This window comes from Hyla sarda, chromosome 8, assembly GCF_029499605.1.
Source record: "Hyla sarda isolate aHylSar1 chromosome 8, aHylSar1.hap1, whole genome shotgun sequence".
Taxonomy (NCBI): domain Eukaryota; kingdom Metazoa; phylum Chordata; class Amphibia; order Anura; family Hylidae; genus Hyla; species Hyla sarda.
The window spans coordinates 54,043,170-54,069,981 of NC_079196.1; the positions used below are offsets into that span (position 1 = coordinate 54,043,170).

Sequence of the window (26,812 nt, forward strand, 5' to 3'; positions counted from 1 at the left end):
GATCAGAACATGTTTTTTCATTTTGCCTTACAAGAACACTGCATACACTATTCCATACGATTATCTGGTTTTCATGGGAATTTAGTCTGTCTTTGTGAAATTTCGACAGTAGTGGGAAAGGCATGAACTTTTAGCTATCGTATAAATGTAAGGAATATCCTAAAAATATACTTCATTTAGAGTAGTGCTGTACATTGCCTTAAATGGACAGCAGCATGTATAACTCTCCTACTCTAGCTATACTATTCTTTACCTGTATTGAACAGTATAGAGTAATGACACTGGCAGGTCTCAGCTTTGCAAAGGGGGCAGTGCATGCTATAAATTCTGCAGGGTGGCCAAACTTTTGCAGACGCCATTTCTCTATCGGCTCCATTGGGGGACACAGACCGTGGTTGTATGCTGCTGTCTCTAGGAGGTGTGTGACACTATGGCAACAAAAACAGTTGGCTCCTCCCAGCAGAATATACCCGCCTTCAGGCTCTGAGCTAATCAGTTTAAGCTTAGTGTCTGAAGTAGGTGGACATGGTCTGGACTGCTCCAGACCAGGTCTTCTGTTTTTTTTGTTTTCCTAGTTAGGGACGTGTTAGTTTTTTTATTCCTTTTCTGTTTTCAGGTGGGGACTCAGGGACTGCGGTTCCCCGTTTCCCCATTGCGAGTGAGGGGGCACAGACATTGCGTATGTGCGCTGTTAGCCCCCCCCTCGCCAACGGTCAGCGCTTGGGTGGTACCTCATGGTCCGGGTCCCCCTATTTACCTGCTCGCCTCGCTCGCGCATAGCAGCCAGGCGTGATGCAGGTAACTAAAGCTGACTGAAGACTCCTTTAGGCAAGTTCTTCTGACTGAGGTAAGTACTTTTCCCCATTTTTTCTCCATAGGTACGGACTCGCAACCTCTGGAGACCCCCTGTTTTGGCCCACCTACACTTTATGGGCTAGCCTATGCAAGAGCTGTACTTTATTCTGGGGGAGTAGTGGCACCTGAGGGGGCATTTTTTATGGGGCACTACACTTATGTGTGTGTGCTTGGTGCACTTCACTTATATGTGTGTGCTTGTGCTACCATGTCAGCGCCTTATATGCGGCTGTCAGCCGCGGCGCTGTATCGGGCCGGATGCTCTCAGCGCCGGTTTATTTTCGTTTTGTCGGCAGTGCCTTATATGCGGCTGATAGCCGCGGCGCTGCCGGGCGCTTCAGCGCCGGCTTACTTTCTCTTTCACCGGCAGTCTCTGCTGGCGTTTGTCCGTCCGCTCTCTTCCCCCGGGCGCATAAACGGCCGTCAGGTGCGCTCGGGACAAGGAACGGGCGCCATGACAGTTCTTTAAGGCCGTCTATTGCTCCGCCCACAGGGCTAGGAGCTTTCAGAGGCGAGAAGCAGCCTCCAATCAGCGCCGTGGGTGCTATTTTCAGTTAGAAGGGGTCAGTTAGTGAGTGCCTTGCTTCAGGCATGCCCCTCTCTTCTTATTGGCTGGCCTGTTCACTCTCTTTCTAGCTGCTCAGAGCGAGTTCTCCTCACTGCAGCTGACAGGGGACACAGACTAGGGTGAGAAAGTTCCTATCTCCTTTTTTCTTTCTACATTATGTCCGTATCCAGAGCTGTTCCTTCCTCTAAACAGATACCTGGAACTTCTGTGACTTACTATCTCTGTAAGCACTGTAATACCAAGATGTCTGGCTCTGCTGAGCCCACTTGCCCTGCCTGCTCCCCCAGACCCTTCGGTCCCGGTGGGTTCAGCCGCTCCTCCAGCCTGGGTTTCTTCCTAGTCCCAGTGTATGGCTGACTTAACCAAAGTCTCCCGTTCGGTGGCTGAGGCCTCCCGGGAAGTGGTGTCCGCCTTGAAGGGGTCTTCCCTGCGCAGGACCTCTGGAAGGGCCCGTTCCTTGTCTCCACATACTTCACGCTCTCACAAGCGTCCTAGGGGTGCCTCTTCTGACTCTTCCATTGAGTCTTCAGATAGATGTGAGTGTTCCCCTCGTGGGTGTCCCCCCCCCCCCCCCCCCCTGGTCATCTGGGCACAAACGTCGTTCCTCTAGAGGATGTTCTCGGAGTCGCCGCTCTGCCACGCCAGAGCCGCGTACTCGGTCAGGGTCGCCCCCCTCCAGGACTGCCTCTACTCATTCTCATTCCCCTGGTGGACGAGGCTTCCGAGCCGGCATCTGACTCAGAGGACCGCCCGGACTCAATTGCAACGGTGAACTCTTTGGTGACAGCCCTAAGAGACACCTTTCAGTTAGAGGACCCATCTTCGGATGTCAATCCAGGGGTATCCTTTCATCGTGCTAAGCCCCGACCTGCGGTTTCTTCTCGGGTGGGAGGTCGTCTCTTGTTTTTTCGAGACATTTGGACCTCTCACATTTAGGACTCTTGGGTCAGGGATGTGGTGTCCAACAGTTACCAGATCGAATTAGCCTCCCTCCCGAGGGATCGCTTTTTTTAATTTTTTAATTTTTTTTTAAAGCTCCCGGGCCCCCCGGTCTCCTCCTCTGGTGAAGCAATTTCGAACGGCTCTCCAGTCTCTGCTTCTTCAGGGGATTATTGTTCCCGTTCCTCCAGGGGAACGGTTTCGGGGTTTCTATTCAAATCTTTTAGTGGTTCCCAAGAAGGACGGTTCTGTGCGTCCAATTTTGGACCTCAAGTGTCTCAACCATCACCTTCTCATCCGCCACTTCCAAATGGAATCTCTCCGTTTGGTGGTGGCGTCCCTGCAACAATGGGAGTTCCTTTCATCAGTGAACATCAAGGATGCTAGACCCCTTCAGTCTAGCCACGGCTCCTCGGGTCTTTACAAAGATCCTTGCTCCAGTGATTGGCCTGTTACGGTCAAGGGGAATCTCGGTGATACCCTATCTGGACGACCTTCTCATCAAGGCTTCAACCAGAGCCCAGACTCTGGAGAATCTGGACGTCACTCTCCACATTCTGACTCGCTTCGGGTGGATGGTCAACTGGGACAAGTCAGTCCTCCGCCCTACCCAGTCTCTAACCTTCCTGGGACTTTAATTTCTACACGGCCTCAGCCCGGATTTGTCTTCTGCCGGACAAACGTCTGGCGCTCCGGTCGGGGGTCCACTCCTTTCGGTCCCGGGTATCAGTCTCCATCCGCACTTGTATGGAAGTCCTGGGTCGGATGGTGGCAACTATGGAGGCCGTACCCTTTGCCCAGTTTCATTACCGTCCCCTTCAACTGGCGATTCTTTCCCAATGGAAGAGGTCTCCTCTGTCCCTCGATCGTCAAATTGTTCTCCCTCGCAGGGTCAGTCAGTCTCTGCTCTGGTGGTTCCGCTCCCCCTTTCTTCTCCAAGGGCGGTTGTTTCTTCCCCTTCACTGGCAGATTGTTACAATGGATGCCAGCCTGTCGGGCTGGGGCGGCGTGTTCAGGGATTGGACAGTTCAGGTACTCTGGTCTCCCCAGGAGACCCTTATTCCGATAAACATATTAGAATTATGGGCGATTCTTCTTTGTCTTCATTGGGAGTCCCGTCTTCAGTCCCGTCCTGTCCGTGTTCAGTCGGACAACGCCACGGCCGTGGCGTACATAAATCGACAGGGCGGCACTCTCAGCTCGGCAGCCATGGCTGAGGTGACCAAGATTCTCACCTGGGCGGAGAGCAAGGTTCCAGCAATTTCGGCGATTCACATTCCGGGGGTGCTCAACTGGGAAGCAAACTTGCTAAGTTGGTCCTCGCCCGACCCCAGTGAGTGGTCTCTACATCCAGAGGTCTTCGCACAACTCTGCGACCTCTAGGGCATTCCGGACGTGGACCTCTTCGCGTCCCGGCACAATCGGAAGATCCTTCCTTTTGTGTCCAAGTCCTGGGACCCTCAGGCTCTGGCCGTGGATGCCCTAGTGATTCCTTGGGCGGGGTTTGCCCTACCCTATCTGTTCCCTCCTCTTCCGCTCCTTCCCAGGGTGCTGAGGAAGCTCAAGGCAGAGGACGTCCCTGCCATTCTGGTAGCTCCAGATTGGCCCCGAAGGTCGTGGTACGCCGACGTAGTCAGGCTCCTGGACGACACTCCACTGCGCCTTCCGCTCCGTCCGGACCTGCTCTCTCAGGGTCCTCTTTGCCACCCCAATTTACAGTCGCAGCATTTGACGGCATGGCGGTTGAGACCGGTTTTGAGGGCCCGCGGGTTCTCTTCCCAAGTCATTCACACCATGCTCAAGGCTCGTAAGCCCTCCTCTGCAAGAATTTACCACTGTACTTGGCGGTCTTATTTTCATTGGTGTGAAGCTCAAGACTTCTCCCCGGTAACCTTCTCGGCTCTCTCCTGCCGTTCTCCGTTTCTGGTGATCTACCAAGACAAGGTTGTTTTCCGGCCAGATCCCTCCTTTTTGCCTAAGGTGGTTTCGGCCTTTCATCTCAATGAGGACATTGTCCTCCCGTCTTTTTGTTCTTCTCCTTCTCATCCTAAGGAGCGCTTACTACACAAGCAGGATGTAGTTCGGGCTGTTCGGTCTTCTCTCTCCATCACTTCTTAGTTTCGTCAGTGTGATTCCTTTTTCGTCATTACGGAAGGTCGTCGCAAGGAACAACCTGCTTCCAAGGCCACCATTTCTCGGTGGATTCGGTCTGCCATTTCGGAGGCCTATCGCTGTAAGGGGAAGATTCCTCCTTTCATGGTTGTGGCTCATTTTACCCGTTCTGTTGGGGCATCCTGGGTTCTCCAGAATAGAGCCTCTGCCTCGCAGATTTGCAGGGCGGCTACCTGGTTGTCTTTGCACACTTTCTCGAGGTTCTACAGAGTTCATACCTTCGCATCGGCTGATACTAGTCTGGGCCATAAAGTGTTGCAGGCGGCTGTGGAACGGCCGTCTGCCTGACTGCTTACCTGCCCACCCAAGGGACGGCTTTGGTACCTCTGTGTCCCCCAATGGAGCCGATAGAGAAAATTAGATTTTTTAACACTTACCGTAAAATCTAATTCTCGAAGGATCCATTGGGGGACACAGCTCCCACCCTTTTGGGATTTTCCTTGGTTCTCTGTCCGAGGGTGTGTTCAGTTATGTTTTTTCTTCTAGTTCTCGGACAGTTTGGGGTTTTTCTTGACCTGTTAGTCTCCTCCTATTGCTCTGGAACTTAAACTGATTAGCTCAGAGCCTGAAGGTGGGTATATCCTGCTGGGAGGAGCCAACTGTTTTTGTTGCCATAGTGTCACACACCTCCTAGAGACAGCAGCATACACCCACGGTCTGTGTCCCCCAATGGATCCTTCGAGAAAGAGATTTTACGGTAAGTGCTAAAAAAAAATCTCCTTTTTTTTGTTTTCTGTTATTTTGAAAGTGTAAATGATGGAAATAAAATCTAACTTTTGTTGACATATTATAAGAATGTCTAATCTGTAATTTGATGCCTTTTGGAGATTTTCCATCTTTCCTTGGCTTCTTTATGCACATTAATACAAATTTTTACCTGGGGTGCCCAAACTTTTGATCCCCACTGTATTTGTGTATGTATTTATTTATTATAATAATAATATATAATAAAAATAATAATTGTACACTTGCACATTTTGACTAAGATCCATTGTAGTATTCATTCTTATCAGTGGCTAGGATCGGGGCCATTGGTCAGAAACGGGTACATAATACAGAGGGAGGTTGTATTCTAGAACAGTTTTCCCAACCAGAGTGCCTCCAGCTGTTGCAAAACTTCAACTCACAGCATGCCCGGACAACCTTTGGCTGTCCGAGCATGCTGGGAGTTGTAGTTTTGCAACAGCTGGAGGCACACTGGTTGGGAAACACTGTTCTAGATGTATGCAGGTTTGCCCAATGGCTACCTGTAGTTGACCTGGGTCTACTGAGGGATAGCACATTGCACGTTTAACAGTTTTGAGTGCCCCACCCATGTTTGCTCTCTCTAATTTAAGGGTGGAATAATGGATAGTTTCCAGCTGAATGGCTTAGCTGTGTTCACTGCACACATTTCTTTATGTTGCTGTATATTCACTATCCATGTTTGTTTGTTATTGAGATCTTACCAGGGTGCAAAGCCTTTCTGGAAAGTCCCCCTGAAGGGGTCTCAGTGGGGTACATATATGTAGCGATCAGGTTCCTTACCCACCTACAATCCTGTCTTAGGATGCCAACCTAGACTTATGGCTCCTTGATGGAAACTGGGAAAGCAACTCGTCTGGAAGCCAGGAGCAAAACCTGGTCCCCCTAAGCTTCATTGAACAGTGGCCATCAGTCACCACATCTTTCATTTGCCTTCTATCCAGTAGGGTTGGGGAAAGTTTGTGGGGGCCCATCTTCTTTTGGAGAGGGATTGTGATAGGCTGCATCCTTGTGCACTAAAATGTGTGGCACACTGCACTTTTTTTTTTTATGCACTTGGTGATAGAGAACTTGTACTTGGGGAGAAAAAACAACTTACCTTGTGTGTCTATAAATTATATATATATATATATATATATATATATATATATATATATATATAAATTATATGTGTGTGTGTTATGTTTTTTTTTATATTCGTTTTTTTTCTTATTGCTCAAAGCTAAAAGTAATGTTACTGTTGATTCTCTTTTTTCCATTAGCAACATGCAAGACGCGTTTATGAAATTCTTCGACTTCGTGCAACTGACATGAGTGATCCTGAGAAATCCCGAGCTTACAGACTAGAAGTCAAAAGGAGACTTGTTGGCCCCTATAAGGTATAGCTGCAGTTTCTGTCTGTGTCCTCAGATTACTGACATGTGATACTAATTTGAGCTGTACTACAAGTTAGTGCCTAAATGTTTGGTATCTTGGTTAATGCTGAACTGAACCGTTCATTGAAATTATATGGACAGTCTGGAATCCCAATAACATGCTAAAAAAAAAATAAAAAAAAATTACCGTATATACTCGAGTATAAGCCGACCCGAGTATAAGCTGAGACCCCTAATTTCAACCCAAAATCCCAGGAAAAGTTATTGACTCGAGTATAAGCCTAGGGTGGGAAATACATCATCCCCCCCTGTCATCATCCAGACCCGTCATTAACATCCTCATCATCATCACCGCCTGTCATCATCCAGACCCTCATCATCATCACCTGTCATCATCCCACACATCCCCCCCTTCATCACCCCCCTTGTCATCATCCCCACCCCCCTTCATCATCCCCACCCCCCTTCATCATCCCCTTGTCATCATCCCCACCCCCTTCATCATCCCCTTGTAATCATCCCACACACCCCCCTTCATCATCCCCTTGTAATCATCCCACACACCCCCCTTCATCATCCCCTTGTCATCATCCCACACACCCCCCTTCATCATCCCCACCCCCCTTCATCATCCCACACCCCCCCTTCATCATCCTCTTATCATCCCCCCCCCTTCATCATCCTCATCATCCGCCCTCGGTGGTATTCAACCTGCGGACCTCCAGAGGTTTCAAAACTACAACTCCCAGCAAGCCCGGGCAGCCATCGGCTGTCCGGGCTTGCTGGGAGTTGTAGTTTTGAAACCTCCGGAGGTCCGCAGGTTGAAGACCACTGCGGCCTTCGGCATCATCCAGCCCCCTCTCACCCCCTTTAGTTATGTACAGTACTCACCTCCGCTCGGCGCTGGTCCGGTGCTGCAGGGCTGTCCGGAGAGGAGGTGGTCCGGTGGGATAGTGGTTCCGGGCTGCTATCTTCACTGGGGGCGCCTCTTCTCCGCGCTTCCGGCCCGGAATAGAGGCGTTGCCTTGACAATGACGCAGAAGTACGTTGGCAATGAACGTACCTCTGCGTCATTGTCAAGGCAACGTGACTATTCTGGGGCCGGGCCCGAAGCGCTTAGAAGAGGCCTCCCCGGTGAAGATAGCAGCCCGGAACCACTATCCCACCGGACCACCTCCTCTCCGGACAGCCCTGCAGCACCGGACCAGCGCCGAGCGGAGGTGAGTACAGAACTAAAGGGGGTGAGAGGGGGCTGGATGATGTCGAAGGCCGCAGTGGTCTTCAACCTGCGGACCTCCGGAGGTTTCAAAACTACAACTCCCAGCAAGCCCGGACAGCCGATGGCTGCCTGGGCTTGCTCGGAGTTGTAGTTTTGAAACCTCTGGAGGTCCGCAGGTTGAAGACCACTGCGGGTGGAGAGTTCACTCGAGTATAAGCCGAGGGGGGGTGTTTTCAGCACGAAAAATCGTGCTGAAAAACTCTGCTTATACTCGAGTATATACGGTAATGAAAATTTTCTAAATCTAAATCTAAATTTTCTAAAGCCCTTCCTCTAATAATAAAAAAAATAAACACCCTTTTTTCCCTCCATAAAAAAACACCCTGTCTCATGACAAAAAAAAAAATTATTTGGTATTGGTGAGTACTTAAAAAGAAAAAAAAAAAGGGTCGGGACAGCCTAAATTTCGAGCGTGGCCTAGTGTGTCCCCATAGACATCAATGTCTGTGACATGGATCCCGCCTAAAGAATAAACAAGACCATCGTTCCGTAGTATGCACTGTGCCAGCAATGGGATTCTGCTGCTTCTGAATTTCCAACCAAGATCGGGCATGTTGGGTTCCTTTAATTGTCAAGGGGGTAATCTGCCGTCACATGATGCTTTCTCAGTTTAGCCAAGCATGCATGTGTATGGGGGATCAGGGGAGTGAGCGGTTGGAGGGACACTTCCTTTTATAATAAACATACATGGTGACTTTGTGGTGGTTTGCCATCTTTGCATCTAACAGAATTCTACATGTCATGCTGCAGTTCTCTTGGGAAACAAAAGGTTTTCATTAGATTATTTACAGCTGAATTTGTCTTTGCTATTTCTACATATGGGTAAAGCCATAATGAGCCCTTGAGGCTTTTTTTGGGTGCACATTTCCTGGTGTTTTATATATGTTTTATTATATATATTTTTCTTACACTGTGGTAAACGTTTGATTTGTTTTTGGTCTGATCAGAGTTTATTTCTGACTTCTAGAAAAACCAGAGAGAGATGGCCAAGATGAGGCGATGTTTAAAACCAGAAGAGCTAACCAACCAGATGAATCAAATAGACCTGAAGACACAACATGAGCAGCTAGAGGAGAGTTACCAGGAGCTTGTGTCAGACTACAGGAGGACAGTGGAAAGACTTGCCCAAGCATAAGGCACTTAAGTTCCTAAGAAAGTCAGGAAATGTACATTATAACTTTAGCCGTTTCCAGTGTTGCCAGCTCTGAATAAAGCCCACATTGATATGTTACTAGAACGTGTAAATCTCTGCACTTCAGCATTGACCTGTAATGTTTTGATGCCGTTTCTGGAGGCAGCACTTTCATTGATTGCATTAGCAGAATATTAAACCTGGCACTTTACTGGTTTAATGCACAACTTGTAGTTGACCTGTATTATTGGTTGTGTGCCTTGAAGGTGTAACAGGTCTGTAGGCACAGTATATGGGAAGCTATAAAAGAAAAAGTGTCTCTGCTCATCACTTCTTTTTCAACTAAAATATGTACATAGTCCAACCTCGACCCCCAGGTATATGACCTACATACTACTTTGTTGTTTACTTCAGCAGGTTTTTTTTTCTAGAATGTTTAACTAGGTTATGTAGTTATCCAGTTGCACTTACAAATAAAAAAAATATTGTAAAAAGTTGTGTAGTATTTATTTATATAGTAATGTAGATCAACCGTTTTGTTACATGTGTCTGTAAAAGAGAAACCATGGAAATTCCATTATAAGGAGGACTTAAAGGTGTACTCTAGTGGAAAACCTTTTTTTTTATTTATTTTTTTATTTAAATCAACTGGCTCCAGAAAGGTAAACAGATTTGTAAATCACTTCTATTAAAAAATCTTAATTCTTCCAGTACTTATTAGCGGCTGTATACTACAGAGAAAGTTCTCTTCTTTTTGGATTTCTTTTCGGTCACGACCACATTGCTCTCTGCTGACACCTCTGTCCATGTCAGGAACTGTCCAAAACAGGAGAAAATCCCCATAGCAAACCTATCCTGCTCTGGACAGTTCCTAAAATGGACAGAGGTGACAGCAGAGAGTACTGTGGTCGTGACAGGAAAGAAAACCCAAAAGAAAAGAATTTCCTGTGTAGTAAACAGCAGCTAATAAGTACTGGAAGGATTAAGAATTTTTAATAGAAGTGATTTACAAATCTGTTTAACTTTCTGGCACCAGTTGATTTAAAAAAAAAAAAAGTTTTCCACCTGAGTACCCCTTTAAGGTCAGTATAAAAGTTTTTTTTTTTTTTTTTTTCTTTTAATGGTATGGTCCTACGTAACGCTTACACAGAATATTTCACACTGCAAACTGTGCTGAACAGCGGGAAATACGCTAAATATTCTGCAATAAGCATACACATGATTACCCTGGCGGCATCCTTGTGTGTTCAGTGAGGTTTGGGGGTGGGGCCCTGCGCCAGAATGACTGACGCAGGGCCCCGCCCCCAAGCCTCACTGAACACAAAGGAGTGGCGGCCGGTAGCCCTGTGTGTGTATATGCTCATAGCAGAATACACAGCGTATTTCCCGCTACGCAGTCCATTTTGAGCATCATAAAATACGATGTGTTAGCGCTACGTGGGTGTACTCACACATACAGGGGGAGATTTATCATTGCTTTTAGAGCATTTTTTTTTTTGTCTATGTTTAGGCGCAGTTCAGGCGCAAGCAGCATATTTTGAGACTTTTTTTTATGCACCTTTTGATATGGACAGTTTTACTCTTTTTGCCGACCCGTAGAAATTTTTTCTTTTTCACCATGCAGTGGTCACTTATTTATCATCTGCGACTTTTGTCAAAAGTTGCTATTTTGTGCCCAAAAGTACTTTTTTAGGCGCAAAGCTACACCACCTACCAGTAGGCGTGAGAATAATTTCAACCTTTAACCTCTTCTGTTTGACAGCGTCCCACTCCCCTTCTATGAGACGTGCTCAGGAGCGGAGAGCGGGTCATAGCTGGACAGTTCTGGCTGCTATCTGCCACCAGGACCCATCTCTTATGCCAGACATCAACGATCACGATGATACCCGGCTTTAACCCCTTAGACACCACAATCAAATTTGATTGTAGCGTCTAAAATGCAAGTAAAAATGTCCCGGCAGCTCTGTGAAATTAAGTAAAAACACCTAACCTGCCAAATTCAGGACCCGGGAAAGTGTCTACTTCCCTCCTCACAAGCCTCTAGAAGAAGTGTATGTGGTAGAGCTTTTCCTACCACAGAAGAGCTGCGCAAAACTCATCATCCTGCTGCACCTTCTTGAAAAATAAGATGCACGCTAGTCAAACCCACCACCCAAATAAATGTGGGAAAATAGCTCTACCGTAGACGTTCTTTGATAAATCTGGGCCTATGGGTTGAAACTAAAGTTCTATGGGCAAATTTTGGACCACTTGAAAAAAGCCATTGCTTTTGATACCTCTGTGTGCATATAAACACCAGCAGGCATCTGCCAGTAATAAGCATTTTTGGATATTTATTTTTAAATGCACACCAGTGCAGTGTGTTTTTATTTAACCTGTAAGTTACCACCGGCAATGGGGCTTGAATTTCGGCAAAATTCTGTGTTTAGAAAACACAGAGTTCTGCTGCAATTTGACTAGAATTCTGGCGAAATTCCCCAATTCTGCTCAGCAAGCTTTGCTGAATGGAATTTGTGTAGAATTGTGGATATTCTTCCATGTGAACATAGCCGTAGCTCATGTCTAATCTTAAATTTAAACCCATATGATGGCTACTTTAGTAATATCCATTAGAGTCACAGGGGAGATTTATCATTTGCTTATAGAGCATTTTTCAAATAAATGTGGGAAAATAGCTCTACCGTAGGCATTCTTTGATAAATCTGGCCCAAAGTATCCTGCACATATTTGATGCATAGGATTTGAAGCTGTATTCAGACATTCAGTTTACATTGAAATCTGCAGCATCAAATCCTGTGCATCAAATATGCGCAAGATATGGTACGTGTGAATAGACCACACATATATATATATATATATATATATTTGGAGGCCCTAATTCCAATGGTGTTTTTATTTTGTTGCCATGGTACAGGAATCACTGGTACAGGAATCACTGAAAAGTCAGGTGTGCATGAACAGTTTTTTTTAACCTGTTAAGGACCCAGGGCGTACCTGTACATCCTGAGTCCGCTCCCGTTCTATAAGGGGGGGGGGCATGGCGTGGCCCCGCGTCATAGCGGGTCGGGCTCGGCCTCTAACAACGGCCGGGACCCGTGGCTAATAGCGCGCGGGATTGATTGCGGTGCCGCGTGCTATTAACCCTTTAGAACGCCGTGTCTAAAATGAAAGTGAAACCATGCCGGTTAGCTCAGGGAGCTGTTCGGGATCGCCGCAGCATCCTGAACAGCTTACAAGACAGCTGGAGGATGTTAAATGTTGGCACCCCTGAAGTTTTTCAGGAAAATTAAGTATTTGTCATAGAAAAGGATGTAGTAACACATGTTTTGCTATACACATGTTTATTCCCTTTGTCTGTATTGGAACTAAACCAAAGAAGGGAGGAAAAAAGCAAATTGGACATAATGTCACACCAAACTCCAAAAATTGGCTGGCAAAATTATTGGCACCCTTAAATTAATATTTGGTTGCACACCCTTTGGAAAAAATAACGGAAATCAGTGGCTTCCTATAACCATCAATAAGCTTCTTACACCTCTTAGCCGGAATGTTTGACCACTCTTCCATTGCAAACTGCTCCAGGTCTCTCTTATTGGAAGGGCGCCTTTTCCCAACAGCAATTTTAAGATCTCTCCATAGGTGTTCAATGGGATTTAGATCTGGACTCATTGCTGGCCACTTCAGAACTCTCCAGCGCTTTGTTGCCGACCATTTCTGGGTGTTTTTTTACGTATATTTGTGGTCATTGTCCTTCTGGAACACCCAAGATCTTGGATGCAAACCCAGCTCTCTGACACTAGCAAAGGAAATGTCCAGCGCAGGATAAAGTCAAACAGGAGCTTTATTAGACGATCACATGGAGCACACAGAAACACCAACGCGTTTTGGGTCAAGATGGCTCTCTGACACGGCTGTACAGTGCGACCCAAAATCTGTTGGTAATCCTCAGATTGCATGATGCCTTGCACACATTCAAGGCACCCAGAGGCAGCAAAACAACCACAAAACTTTATTGAACTTCCACCATTTTTTTTTTTTCAACTGATTTCAACAAATTTTTATTTAAAGTTTTTACATACAAAAACAAGGTTGCCGATAATATATGCATACATAAAGCAAAAATCAAAGAGAAAAGAAAGTCGATACAAGGGATGACCAAGTGTAAAGTAATACGACTAAGCAATAACTACGGGAATACCTTGCATGCAATACTCAGTGGCAATCAGCCCATAAATAGTAGTAAAGGCACCCAAGTTGGTCCATTAAAGGACCGTGAGAAGGGTCAATCGGAACAAAGAAAAACAAGACATCACATAGACGAGACTAGCATGAACAGGACATCACAAGAAGGGGGAGAAAGATAGAAAAGTATGGGACTACGAAGGAACAGAGGAGGGGGGGAGGGAGGGAGGTGAGAGGAAAAGGACTAAGAGGGTTGTCTATCGGAAAACCGAACCTCCACCATATTTTCCTAAGCCAGAACGGGGAGGAGCGAGGGCAGAGCCCGAGGTCGCACAGATGATTAAGCCACGCCCCTTAGGTTCGGAAATCTCACCTCACGGAGGATGGGCAGTATGTCCGACCTCACCGTGCAAACTTATGTCCTCCCAAGACAGAGCAGGGGGAGGTGAGGAGCTGTGCACGTACGTCTTCTCTCCCCTCCCCCTGCTCTGTATTTTCCCCGTGCAAACTTGCAACCTCCCCTGGTACATTAGGTCCTCAGAATACACAGCAGGGGGAGGGGAGGGAGCTGTGTACGTCCTCGCTCTCCCCCTGCTGTGTCTTCTGGTCTACTGCAGAGCTACGTCCTCTATCCTCCGGGAGGGGTGTTAGGTGAGATTTCCGAACCTAAGGGGCTTAATTATCTGTGCGACCTCGGACTCTGACCTCGCAGTTCGACTTTTGCATGGGTTCGGAAATCTCACCTCACACCGGCATTTATCATTGTAGGTGTAAGTGAAGCATTTTTTGCACCTTTTTTTGTGTTCTGGTAATGTGTAGGAGCAAAAAATTGTATTAAATAATCACAGAGCATTTGATAAATTTTGTGCAGGTCACATTTTCTGAAATTTCTCTCTTCACATACACCAAAAAGCTAAGCTAAGTCTGGGCTGGTGTAGTTTTAGAGACTTTTCAGTAGCTTTGCGCCTTTTCACAAAAAGGTGAAGTTCATAAATCCCTTCCTTATCATGTGTATTGCCAAAATCAGTGGATTGCAACTCAAAATCAGCAGAAATGTGTAAACCAGAAGGCGCAAAAAAGGCACAAATAAACCCTGCTTGGTTCTATCTTGGTTTCTTCTGTCCCCAAATTCCAGAAGGATTTTGACTTACTCAAGTCAAGTGATTTTTTTATGTCTGTGTCAGCAGTGGGGTCCTCCTGGGTCTCCTGCCATAGCGTTTCATTTCATTTAAATGTCGATGGATGGTTGGCGCTGACACTGATGCTCCCTGAGCCTGCAGGACAGCTTGAATATCTTTGGAACTTGTTTGGGGCTGCTTATCCACCATCTGGACTATCCTGCGTTGACACCTTACATAAATTTTTCTCTTCCGTCCACGCCCAGGGAGATTAGCTACAGTGCCATGGGTTGCAAACTTCTTGATAATGTTGCGCACTGTGGACAAAGGCAAATCTAGATCTCTGGAGATGGACTTGTAATCTTGAGATTGTTGATATTTTTCCACAATTTTGTTCTCAAGTCCTCAGACAGTTCTCTTCTCCTTCTTTCTGTTGTCCATGCTTAGTGTGGCTCACACACAGACACACAATGCAAAAACTTTTTCTCTATTTTTCTCTCCTTTTTATCTGCTTTCAAGTGTGATTTTTATATTGCCCACACCTGTTACTTGCCCCAGGTGAGTTTAAAGGATCATCACATGCTTGAAAGAATCTTATTTTTCCACAATTTTGAAAGGGTGCCAATAATTTTGTCCAGACCATTTTTGGAGTTTGGTGACATTATGTCCAATTTGCTTTTTTCCCCCTCTTTTTTTGGTTCAGTTCCAATACACACAAAGGGAATAAACATGTGTATAGAAAAACAGGGGTGTAAACATTTACGGCCATGACTGCAACACTCTGTGTGTGTGTGTGTGTGTGTGTGTATGTGTGTATGTGTGTGTAAGTTCCAGCATCACTTCCAAACAGCTAAAGATATTAACATGAAACTTGGCACACATGTTACTTATATGTCAACTACAAACAAAGGATAGGTGATTTAACCCTTACCCACCCCCATTTGCAAGGGTCTGGGTTTTTGTTTAAAGTCCCATACAAGTCTTTGGGAAATGTATATTACTGCATAACTTCCAAACGGTTGGAGATATTTTGATGACACTTGGTCATGTTAATTATATCTCTTATTTAAATAATAGGGGAGTAGGTAGCTCAAACAGATATTGAAAATACATTCTAACAAGCACAGGTAGAAGGTTGTGTACCCTATACAACAGGGGTGTCAAACACCCGGCCCGCGGGATCTCGTCATGTGGCCCGCCGCCAGCCTTCACCCTTAATCTCGCTTTTTTTTTTTTAAAGAAAGCCGCCTCTTCAGCGCATGCGCGGCAATCCTCCTTCGGTCCTCCTGGTCCTCCGCCTCTATGGTTGTACGTCAGTGACGTCCCGTGCGTACAACCATGGAGGAACAGGAGGATGGCAGGATCATCGCAGGAGGACGCGCGCAGGCCCTGGTAAGTGACCGGCGGCGCGTTATAATCTTCAGCGTTCCGGTCACCGCTCGACCGGTCCTGGCACCTACTGCTATGGTCCATAGGCCATAGCAGTAGATGTGACCCCGGGGCGGAGGAGCGGGGACCGGATCACAGTGGGGGCAGCACACATACATACAGCCTCCAGTCATACACTGTATATGGCTGGAGGCTGTATGTCTGTGGGGAGGGAGGGGTGGTGGTGCTGCCAACCTAAAGTGGGGGGAACTATACTGCCAACTAATGTGGGGGAACATGCTGGCAACTAATGTGGGGGAACATGCTGCCTACCTAATGTGGGGGGGGCACTATACTGCCAACCTAATGTGGGGGAACATGCTGCCAACCTAATGTGGGGGGAACTGTACTGCCAACTAATGTGGGGGAACATGCTGCCTACCTAATGTGGGGGAAACTATACTGCCAACCTAATGTGGGGGAACATGCTGCCTACTAATGTGGGGGAACATGCTGCCTACCTAATGTGGGGGGAACTATACTGCCAACCTAATGTGGGGGGAACTATACTGCCAACCTAATGTGGGGGAACATGCTGCCTACCTAATGTGGGGGGAACTATACTGCCAACCTAATGTGGGGGGAACTATACTGCCAACCTAATGTGAGGGGAACTATACTGCCAACCTAATGTGAGGGAACATGCTGCCAACTAATGTGGGGGAACATGCTGCCTACCCAATGTGGGGGAAACTATACTGCCAACCTAATGTGGGGGAACATGCTGCCTACCTAATGTGGGGGGGAACTACAAGGTACTGTACATTGCGGTAGGAGGGATAGTCTTATATGTCGAGTATATCCCAAACTCTACATTTTAACTTTAAAAGTTGGGGGTCGTTTTATACACCCAGTCGTCTTATACGTCGGCATATACGGTATGTGGGGGGGGGGGTCCTACAGATACAACCGGCCCTTTGAGGGTGACCAAACTGCTGATGCGGCCCCCAATGAATTTGAGTTTGACACCCCTGCTATACAACCTCAATAATATAAAAAGAAAGAGAAGGTTCTGTAAGAAGTGTAAGGAATAAGTAATAAATACTGAGAAATATTTGAATATTAATAATAATTGTGATTATTGTTAAAATACATATATATAGATTTGTGCTATATGTGTGGTGTCCACAGGGCCCATGCAGACCACCCACAAGGCACTCTATAGTAAAAGCTTTTTAAAAGGTTGATAAACAAAAATTAGAATAAAAAGAACAATGTAAAATAAGAGAGTACAAATGTATGTGCGGCCGGTTTATTAGCTCATGTGTTGTGGAGATATATGTAATTGGCGCAAAAAGTAAGGTGCTAACTAGCAGTATGTGTGCACGTTGTAGCAGACAGTGTTGCAGTTTGCGCATTTATAGGAAAAAGTATACAATATATTTATCATGTCTTAGTATATTTGCACAGTATATTTATCACGATTATAGGGTAAAGATTACCAAGATAATGGGCCTCATTTACTAAACTGAAACGGACCAGTTTTTGTCTGGTTATGTTGGTGCAGAGTGCCGACAAACCCGATATTGTACATTGTGAAAAGCCAAAAAGGGGCGTGACCACCCCAAAAGGGGGCGTGGTTTCACAACTGATTGACTGATTTACTATTGAATTCACAGAAAATCCTGTGGATAAATGGCTGGAAATATCCACCTAGAGAAAACTGGTCAGAAAATGTTTTCGACTTTTCCCAATAGTAAATAGAGAGGAATCCTGCAAGTCTGAAACAACTTTTCCCACTAGTATAAACCCCACACTCTTAGTAAATGAGGCCCAATATATCAATATTTAATTCTGATGTCTGTGGGAAAGAAGTTCCTGGGTAATTTGTACCCTGAGATAGAAATGCCTGTAAAAGGAATAGTCATATGGCGCTTTGCACAGTAGGTTAATGTCTTCTGTGAAGACTGATGCGATGTCGGCGCTATGCGCCTTTCCTTAATGCTGTGGGAAGGTAGTATGCAAACAGTTTGTAGTATTTAGGTGTGCGCTGCACTCGCTGCTCACCCATGAGTAGCTCTCTCACTTGCCCGTCGTAGTCCGGCTGGCGGGAGTACGATCACGGCGGGCCTGGGGAGGGAGAGGTCAGATGGTGATATCAGCTATTGAAAAAGAGACCAAGAGGGTCTCAAAACGCGTCTAGGCAGTATTGAGAGTACACTACCACATCAAGAACAGCCGCATGTACTAGATCGCACCTAATGCGCTCCGCAAGTCGGTGAAAGATCGCCACTTACTACGTCATCATCAACTTCCAGCCTCCAGCTACGGACGTGCACCATCTGACCTCTCCCTCCCCGGGCCCGCTGTGATCGTACTCCCGCCAGCCGGACAGCGAGGAGTGGACCGACTCGAGCCTATGACGGGTATGTGTGAGAGCTACGTGGGATCCATCAACGGGTGACCAGCGCACACCTAAATAATACAAACTGTTTGCATACTCTCTTTCCAAAGCATTAACCCCTTAAATAGGCACTGTCAGATAAAAAAAACTTTTGATATGTTGCACACGCAGAGCATTTGACGTCCACATATGGGGTATTTCTGTACTCAGGAGAAATTGCGTTACAAATTTTGGGGGTCTTTTTTTCCTTTTGCCTCTTGTGAAAATAAAAAGTATGGGGCAACACCAGCATGTTAGTGTAAATTGTTTTATTTTTGTACACTAACAGGCTGGTGTAGACCCCAACTTTTCCTTTTCATAAGGGGTAAAAGGAGAAAAAGCTCCCCAAAATCTGTCACGCAATTGCTCCCGAGTACGGAGATACCCCATATGTGGCCCTAAACTGTTTCCTTGAAATACGACGGGGCTCTGAAGTGAGAGAGCGCCATGCGCATTGGAGGACTAAATTAGGGATTGCATAGGGGTGGACATAGGGGTATTCTATGCCAGTGATTCCCAAACAGGGTGCCTCCAGCTGTTGCTAAACTCCCAGCATGCCTGGACAGTCAGTGGCTTAAGTTGTTGTTTGTAACAGCTGGAGGTTCTATTTTGGAAACACTGCCGTATGATAAGTTTTTTAGTGTAAGGTGGTGTATATGTAGTGTTTTACCCTTTATTTTGTGTAGTGGAGTTTTTTTTAGGGTATATTCACACGGGTGGAGGTTTACGGTGAGTTTCCCGCTAGGAGTTTGCGCTGCGGCGGAAAATTTGCTGCAGCTCAAACTTGAAGCAGGAAACTCACTGTAAACCCGCCCGTGTGAATGTACCCTGTACATTCACATTAGGGTCAAACCTCCAGCTGTTGCAAAACTACAACTCCCATCATGCACTGATCGCCGAAGGGCATGCTGGGAGATGTAGTTATACAACAGCTGGTGGTACGCAACTACAATTCCCAGCATGGCGAGACAGCCGATGGCTGTTCGTGTATGCTGGGAGTTGTAGTTTTGCAAGATCTAGAGGGCCACAGTTTAGAGACCACTGCACAGTGACCTCCAAACTGTAGACCTCCAGATGTTGCAAAACTACAAATCCTAGCATGCCCAGACAGCTGTTTGGGCATGCTGGGATTTGTAGTTTTGCAACATCTGGAGGGCTACAATTTAGAGACCACTCTAGTTTTCTCAAACTGTAGCCCTCCAGATGTTGCTAGGCAACAACTCACCGGCTTCTGTAGTCTGCACCAGGGAGCACATCATCGCCACCCTGCGCCGGTAAGTGACCGCCGGTCACATCACGGTTCCCCGCTCTGCCCTGACTACCGTGGATGAGCAGAGTGGGGGTGTGAGGTGTTTTTTTGCGCCCCCGTAGATCCATGCGTCCGCTCCTCCCCCAGCTCTCCGAACATTTCCAAAGCTAGAACTGGGGGAGGGCAGAGCAAGGGGAGAGAGAAGGTCCACGCCCCCTCCCTCATCTCCCCTCCCTGAGCTCGGCTGCTCGGCTGGACGCTGATCTCTACGGCACGCCCCCTCCCTGAGGACATAGATCGCCACGGCAGGTCCCTCCCTCATTTCCCCGAGCTGAGGACGTAAATCTCCACGGCAGGTCCCTCCCTCATCTCCCCGAGCTGAGGACATAGAGCAGTGCTCCCAATGAGCTCTATGTGTAAAGGGGGACATACTGTACGGGCTAAAGGGGAACATACTGCACGGGCTAAAGGGGGACAGCAGTATGTCCCCCTTTAGCCCGTACAGTATGTCCCCCTTTAGCCCGTACAGTATGTCCCCCTTTACACATAGATCTCATTGGGAGCACTGCTCTATGTCCTCAGGGAGGGGAGATGAGGGAGGGGACCTGCCGTGGAGATTTACGTCCTCAGCTCGGGGAGATAAGGGAGGGACCTGCCGTGGCGATCTATGTCCTCAGAGAGGGGGCGTGCTGTAGAGATCTGCGTCCAGCCGAGCAGCTGAGCTCAGGGAGGGGAGATGAGGGAGGGGGCGTGGACCTTCTCTCTCCCCTTGCTCTGCCCTCCCCCAGTTCTAGCTTCGGAAATGTTTGGAGAGCTGGGGGAGGAGCGGACGCATGGATCTACGGGGGCGCAAAAAAACACCTCACAGGGGAACCAAACTATAACCCCCCCCCCCAACCCCGCCCCCGATCTGCTATTGGTCGGTCACTTCTGACTGACCAATAGCAGAGATAGGAGGGAAGACACCTCTGCCACCTCCCTCTTTTCCCTTCAGGCAGATCAGGGGTGTCTTGGACAGCCCGATCCCCCTTATTTTCCGGGTCACCGGAGACCCATATGACCCGGAATCGCCGGAGGTGATTGCCGACATGGGGGGGTTGCACGGGGTGCCTACTGAACAATTTCAGCAGGCATCCTGGTCTGGTCCCCGCCCGGTGAGTGTCGGGGACCGAAGAAACGCAGGGCATACCTGTACGCCCTGATTCCTTGAGGACTTGGAAATGGGGGCTTAGAAGCCCTGCGTCCTTAAGTGCTTAATAAAGAACTAAATCAACATTCACACAGCATTTTTGTTTCCACTTAAGGCTTCTTTCAGTGCAGTGCAACGCCCATCAGGGAAAGAGGGAAGAATAGCGGGAGAAAAAATACATCATGCAACGTCTTTTACTCCTGCTACTCCTGTTAAAGAAAAACGGCGCCCGACGGAACCCCATGATAGTAAATGAGTTGTGTTGGACGTCAAAGGCACTTTAAAAAAAAAAAGAGCAGTACGGCAGAGTGAAAGGGGCCTAACATATACCTTTTTTAGGAGAAAAAAAAGTATACATTGCTAATGTATACCATCCATTTCCCATTGACTTACATTATGTAAAAACAACCCGGGCCGTAATCTATACTTTCATTTTGGCCTACAAAATAGCCCAGTTGATGGAAGTTTCTACATATAGCAAAATTAAACGTTCTGTAACAGAAGCGGAGACCAAAACGTGGTTGAAGAAAAGTATTTTACAGTTAATAGTGCTAAATCCACTAAGATTGCATAGCACACATGTATAGATTTTGACTATAACATGACCATAGTACAGTATAATAACTATAAATTTAACTTCGAGATTTGTGGTAGTTTGGCTCACACACGGTGCCGTCGCTAGGCGTCACGTTTCCCTTCTCTGGGACTATCCACGGAGTCCAATATGGCTTCCGCCAGTAAGCATCAGCCAATGGGAAAGCTCGAACGTGGATCACGTGACGCTATAGGAGCGGACGTCACCTTCGGGATGCCTGCGCTTAGAGTACTCTGCTGCGTGCAGCGTGGAGGTAAGAGGAGGAGTGCTCGGTGCTCTGTCCTGCAAGACCCGAGATCTGACCTCACACCGCGGCTTGCAAAGTAAACATGTCACGCGACAATTGTTACCGTAACCACGTGGTTTATTATTAGAAATGTGCTGCGCAACTGCAATACACACCGTTCTCCGCTGGGGTGGCGCTGGTGGACGTTCAGACTAGCTGTCCAAAAGAGTTTTAGAAATAAAATCTCTATGGTCTTGAGTTTTCTTTTGCACATCTATCAACCGTGGGCAAAACTACAATTCCCATCTTCGGCTGTCTGGGCATGATGGGAGTTGTAGTTTTGCAATAGATTGAGATTGTTATTACTTATATTGCACATATTTATCTAATCTTATTGTTCGGATATGAAGAAATTTTTTTTTTTATTTTTTTTTTTTTACACACAATGGGGAAGATTTATCAAAACCTGTCCAGAGGAAATGTTGCTGATAGCAACCAATCAGATTGCTTCTTTCATTTTTTATTTTTAGAGGCCTTTTCAAAGATGAAAGAAGCAATCTGGTTGCTAGGGGCAACTCAGTAACTTTTCCTCTGGACAGGTTTTGATAAATCTCACCCAATTTTCTTTCTTTCTGTTTTTTTTTCTTAAAGTATTCCTGTCAGTTCGCACAAAATTATTTTTTTTAAATATATCACTCAGTACCTAATCCTGACCATGTACATCTAATTTTTATGTGTCTAGCACCTTTATTTATTTATTTATTAAACTTTTAATTTAGCTCACTAGTCTGAATAACTCTCAAAGGGAGGGGGCGTGGCCTCACTGTGCAGGTCTCCGCCCCCTCCCTCAGCATGCTGTCTGCTCACATCTCCCCTAGAATTAGCAAAACTACAACTCCCAGCTTGTCCTCACTGACAGTAGCGGGACACAAGCTGACAGTGGGAGGATTTTTCCTCCAGGTGTGAGCCCTGCACTCACAGCTGTCAATCATGGAAGTGTGTCCATGACGCACGGACACAGCAGGACTAGTATGTGTCCAAGCAGGCGGGGGGGGGGCAGTTGTTTGACTGGATTTTTCAATATGAAATACAGAACATTTTCTAATGAAAGCAATGGCAAAACCTATTGGTTATACATGCTTTTCAACATATCAAAAGTTTTTGTATCTGACAGTGTCCATTTAAGTTTTATTAGAATAAAAATTAATAATGTAATTTTTTTTACTATTGTTTGCTAAGAGTTGGTGTATATATGCCTGTAATTTATATGGAGCCATAATACAGCACCCACACTCTTTACGTGTTTACTCTTTACTTACTATGTTGGACTCTTTTCAAATCCCACCGAAAAAAATAACGAAAACGCATTGCGGTCATACAGCGCATGACTAACACGCATTGCGGTCACTACAGCGCATGCAGAAACAATATGGAGAATGTACAGCTTTATACTAAAGGACAGTATAGCTTTCATGATATGTGGCTGTCCTAGGTCTGTACCTACTGCTCAGCTTTGTGTGTAAGCTCTAAAGGCAGTGATTCCCAACTAGCGTGCCTCCAGCTGTTTCAAAACTCCCATCGCGTCTGGACAGCAAAAGGCTGTTTTTGCAACAGCTGGAGGCACCCTTCTTGGCAAACACTGTTCTAAGGGGAAGATTTACCAAAACCTGTTAAGGGGAAAAGTTGCTGAGTTGCACTTGGCAACCAATCAGATCGCTTCTTTCATTCTTCAGAGGCTTTTTCAAAATGAAAGAAGCGATCTGATTGGTTGCTATGGGCTACTCAGAAACTTTTCCTCTGGACAGGTTTTGATAGATCTCCATCTAAGGGTATGTGGTGTATTTTCCTGCATATTCTACCTCAGAATATGTGTGAAAATGTTGTAGTTCCCACTATGGTGCTCGTTTAGAAATCTGTCTGGATAACAGGTCTGTAATCCAAAAACATGGAGTGTTTCTTTAAAGCATCACTGTCATTTGAAATAACTTTTGCCCAGATGTGTAAAATAGTTTAGATTGCACCCGGTCTCACCCCTGAGGCCCACAGAGTTGCAGCCGGGGGGAGAGGAGAGTGGGCGGAAGTGCATTATGCTGCCATGCCGCCCACCAAATCTAATTTAGAGCAGAGCTTTCCAAACTTTTTATGTTGGTGACACCCATTTTTACACATGCATAGTTTGTTGACACGCTCCTTGCTATACCGCCATTTGCATGCATCACGTTGTGTGTCCTACGACGCATGTGATACCAGTAACCAGTTTCAGTATTAGAAGTGTGGCTGCTACCTCACTGTGCCATTTCAACACACCCTTTATCACCCCTGTGCCATTTCATTCCCCTATTTATCACAACCTGTGCCACATCATTCCCCATTGATTCTTTCCTGTACCACCTCACTCCCCCCCCTGTGCCACATCATTCCCCCTTGTTTCTTTCCTGTACAACATCACCCCCCCCCCCTGTGCCACATCATTCCCCCTTGTTTCTTTCCTGTACAACCTCACCCCCCCCTTGTGCCACATCATTACCCCCTTGATCCACCCCTGTATCATTTAAATCCCCTTTTATCCCACCCCCTGTGCCCTTTCAGTTCTCCCCTATGCCATTTCAATTCTCCCCCTGTACTCTTTCAATTCCCCCCCCTTTTCACTCCCTATGCCAATTCAGTTCCCCTCTTTATCACCCTCTGTGCCACATCACCCTCTTACCCCCTTTTCTCCTCCTTCCTCTGATTCCCCACTGTGCCACTACATTTCTCACCTGGCCTGTGTCCCCGCTGGCAGGTGCAGGGGCTTGATGGCACTCACAAATAACTTCCTCCCACTCCGCTCCTCGATGAGACGTCAGGGGCATCACTCATCAGCCCCGGCAGCCACCGCTGCTCACTGATTTATGGCTGCACCCCGTGCTGCTGATCTTGAACAGGCAGCCACAAACGTGGCCACTTTAAATTAGTGAGCAGCTGCTTATGTACGTGTGAATTTACCCTAGAAATAGAAGAGGGTACACATAAAATGTATGGCCTATCCTAGATAGAGAGCTTGTAAACAATGAAAAGGCTGTGGCTCTTGTACGAGCACAGTGGCCTCTTCAAATCTCTTGTTGTTGGGGGGGGGGGGGCTTCCTGGAGTTAATCCCCCAGTGATTTAGTATTAGTTGGAATATGTCATAGCTTTCATGCTGCCTGAACCACAAGTCATTGGAGTGGTCCCCATCTGCTTCCTTCTGACCTTCTAGGTTGATAGATCTCTCCCCTGTTTGGATATAGGAGGAGATCTATCAATCAAATAAAGCGGGGGAGGCAGAAGCCACTGGAGATCGCCTTGAAGACTCCTGGTTCAGGCAGCATAAACGTGATGACAGGTTCCCTTTAATGACTGGAGGATAGACCATGAGTTTTATAAGGCTTAATAACCCATTTAAGTTACATTGATATGCACCTTTTGTAGCCTTGGGTTATTGGTGTGGCTATGGTTTTGGGTGACACTGGCATTTTGAATATTTTTTCCATACCAAGTGTAGAAACTGCTTTGTTGGCTTCAAACACATCGGTCATAAAACACCTTTGGGGGACAATAAGACTTCTCTCTCTGTCTCTATGTGTCTCTGTCTCTGTCTCTCTCTCTCTCTCTCTCTCTCTCTCTCTCTCTCATGGTGTGGGGTGGCATTTCTTTGGGGGACCACTAACTTATAGGCAACCCTTAGGCAACCCAATGATACCCTTATTTACCATACACCCTAGTGACGATAAAAGTGCAATCTTTATTGCTAATTCGCACAAAGATTATTAAAATATCAAATGCCAGATGTTCCTATTTGATATGGAAGATACTTGACCATCAAAACAGAGTGCTAGGTGCCTGCAGTGCACCCGCATTAATGATGGATAAAGAGCATTGGCATTTGTTTTTAAAATTCAAACTGCCCCCCTCAACATGTTTCGCTACCGAAGTAGCTTTGTCAAGAGGCAAGCGGGCACAGTGCCCGCTTGCCTCTTGAGAAAGCTACTTCGGTAGCGAAACATGTTGAGGGGGGCCGTTTGAATTTTAAAACAAATGCCTCTTTAGATATACTCTGACGGTGAGCTGGTAGTCCTTCTTGCCTCAGGATTTTTTGGGGGCTGTTTTCAAAGTAAATACACAGCAGCTGTCCTGACCTAAAACTTCTGATCGCCATTGTATAAACTGCAATCTAATCTGGTTGTGCAATGACAGGATAGCGTCAGTATGTATTTAAAGCCCAGTACGGCTCAGCTATTTCTGACATCTCCTATAGTTATAAATGTAGCGGCTTTGCACATGCCACCTGGAGACTCAGGACCATGTTCTCGTGATCGTCAGGGTCCCAGCCAGGACCACCATTAGAAATTTTGAGGATATCTGGCAGCTACCCAGGCAATCTAGTTATGCATATTTATGGGGTTAGATAGCTGTCAGTCATATAAATATGGACACAGCTTATATATATGGGTATTTAGATGCCTGCTCTAAAAAACATCCCAAAGTCTATATTTTTCTTAAATTATTGATGTTACTTATCTATTACGTATCAGAAAAGAGGGGCATAAGGCATTTTTCCAAATCAGTGCTTTGATATGGCTGTACCTGGCCTCTAATCCATCACTGCCTAGTGTTGCCTTGTCTCTTGAAGCCTTCATATGCCATCTCAGCCTATACAAAGGTCTCATTCATCTCCTCGCTCTACCAGCTCCTTCCCTCATGACAATTAGTGTCTCTCGTGAAAGACTAAATTGTTAGCAAAGAACATTTTAAATAAAAGCATTCAAACAATTTGGATGTACTTTTTATATTTCTTTCGTGGTACCAGGTTGATATGAATATATGTAGCTGGGGAATATTTTGCCCTTGTAACCATTTTTTTTTATTATTTTTTTTTTATCGCTCTCTGGATTTCCGCATATTTCTGCAAATTGCAAGCTAGACAAAGTGCAGTAGTTTAGTCATTTTGTCGAGAATTGTCAAAACGTTTTGCTGCTTTTTATGTTGTGTGCAGTCAGAATGTGTGTGTGGTGTTTTCAGGTTTAAAATTGTTTTGAAGCCAAAATTATTTATAAATATGTTTTAAAAAAAATGTCCAGACACTGCGTGCCGTATAGACAGTAAGAATGTTCACGCCATTTTGGACCACTTAGTGTTAGCAGTATTTTTCCAAACGGTGTGTCTCCAGCTGCTGGACAACATTCCCTGGACAACAACTACCAGCATGCTCGGACAACTGAAGGCTGTCCGGGCATGCTGGGAGTTGAAGTTGTGCAACAGCTGGAGACACACCGTTTTTATACTCTAATTCAGTGTTTTACAGTGTGTTTAAAAATATTTAAAGAAATTGTAATATTGATTTAAAGGGTATAGCAAAGA

General features: G+C 46.2%; 2 protein-coding genes and 1 long non-coding RNA gene across 7 annotated transcripts in view; 2 read left to right on the forward strand and 1 right to left on the reverse strand.

Annotated features, from left to right (window-relative positions):
* HAT1 (histone acetyltransferase 1) overlaps window positions 1-9,553 on the forward strand; it is an 84,824-nt gene extending 75,271 nt beyond the window's left edge. For both annotated transcript variants that reach the window (XM_056536113.1, XM_056536112.1), the window contains exons 10-11: window positions 6,541-6,657; window positions 8,901-9,553. In XM_056536113.1, the coding sequence (XP_056392088.1) occupies window positions 6,541-6,657; window positions 8,901-9,068 (285 nt within the window). In that variant the 3' untranslated portion in view covers window positions 9,069-9,553. The remainder of the gene's footprint in view (window positions 1-6,540; window positions 6,658-8,900) is intronic.
* LOC130285030 (uncharacterized) overlaps window positions 1-26,812 on the reverse strand; it is a 101,011-nt gene that overhangs the window by 19,222 nt on the left and 54,977 nt on the right. The window lies entirely within an intron of this gene.
* The window catches only part of METAP1D (methionyl aminopeptidase type 1D, mitochondrial), a 179,843-nt gene continuing 174,291 nt past the window's right edge, over window positions 21,261-26,812 (forward strand). For 2 of the 4 annotated variants that reach the window (XM_056536115.1, XM_056536119.1), the window contains exon 1: window positions 21,261-21,462. In XM_056536115.1, coding sequence (XP_056392090.1) covers window positions 21,339-21,462 — 124 coding nt within the window. In that variant the 5' untranslated portion in view covers window positions 21,261-21,338. The remainder of the gene's footprint in view (window positions 21,463-26,812) is intronic. The other 2 variants (XM_056536118.1, XM_056536114.1) reach the window with 2 other exon arrangements.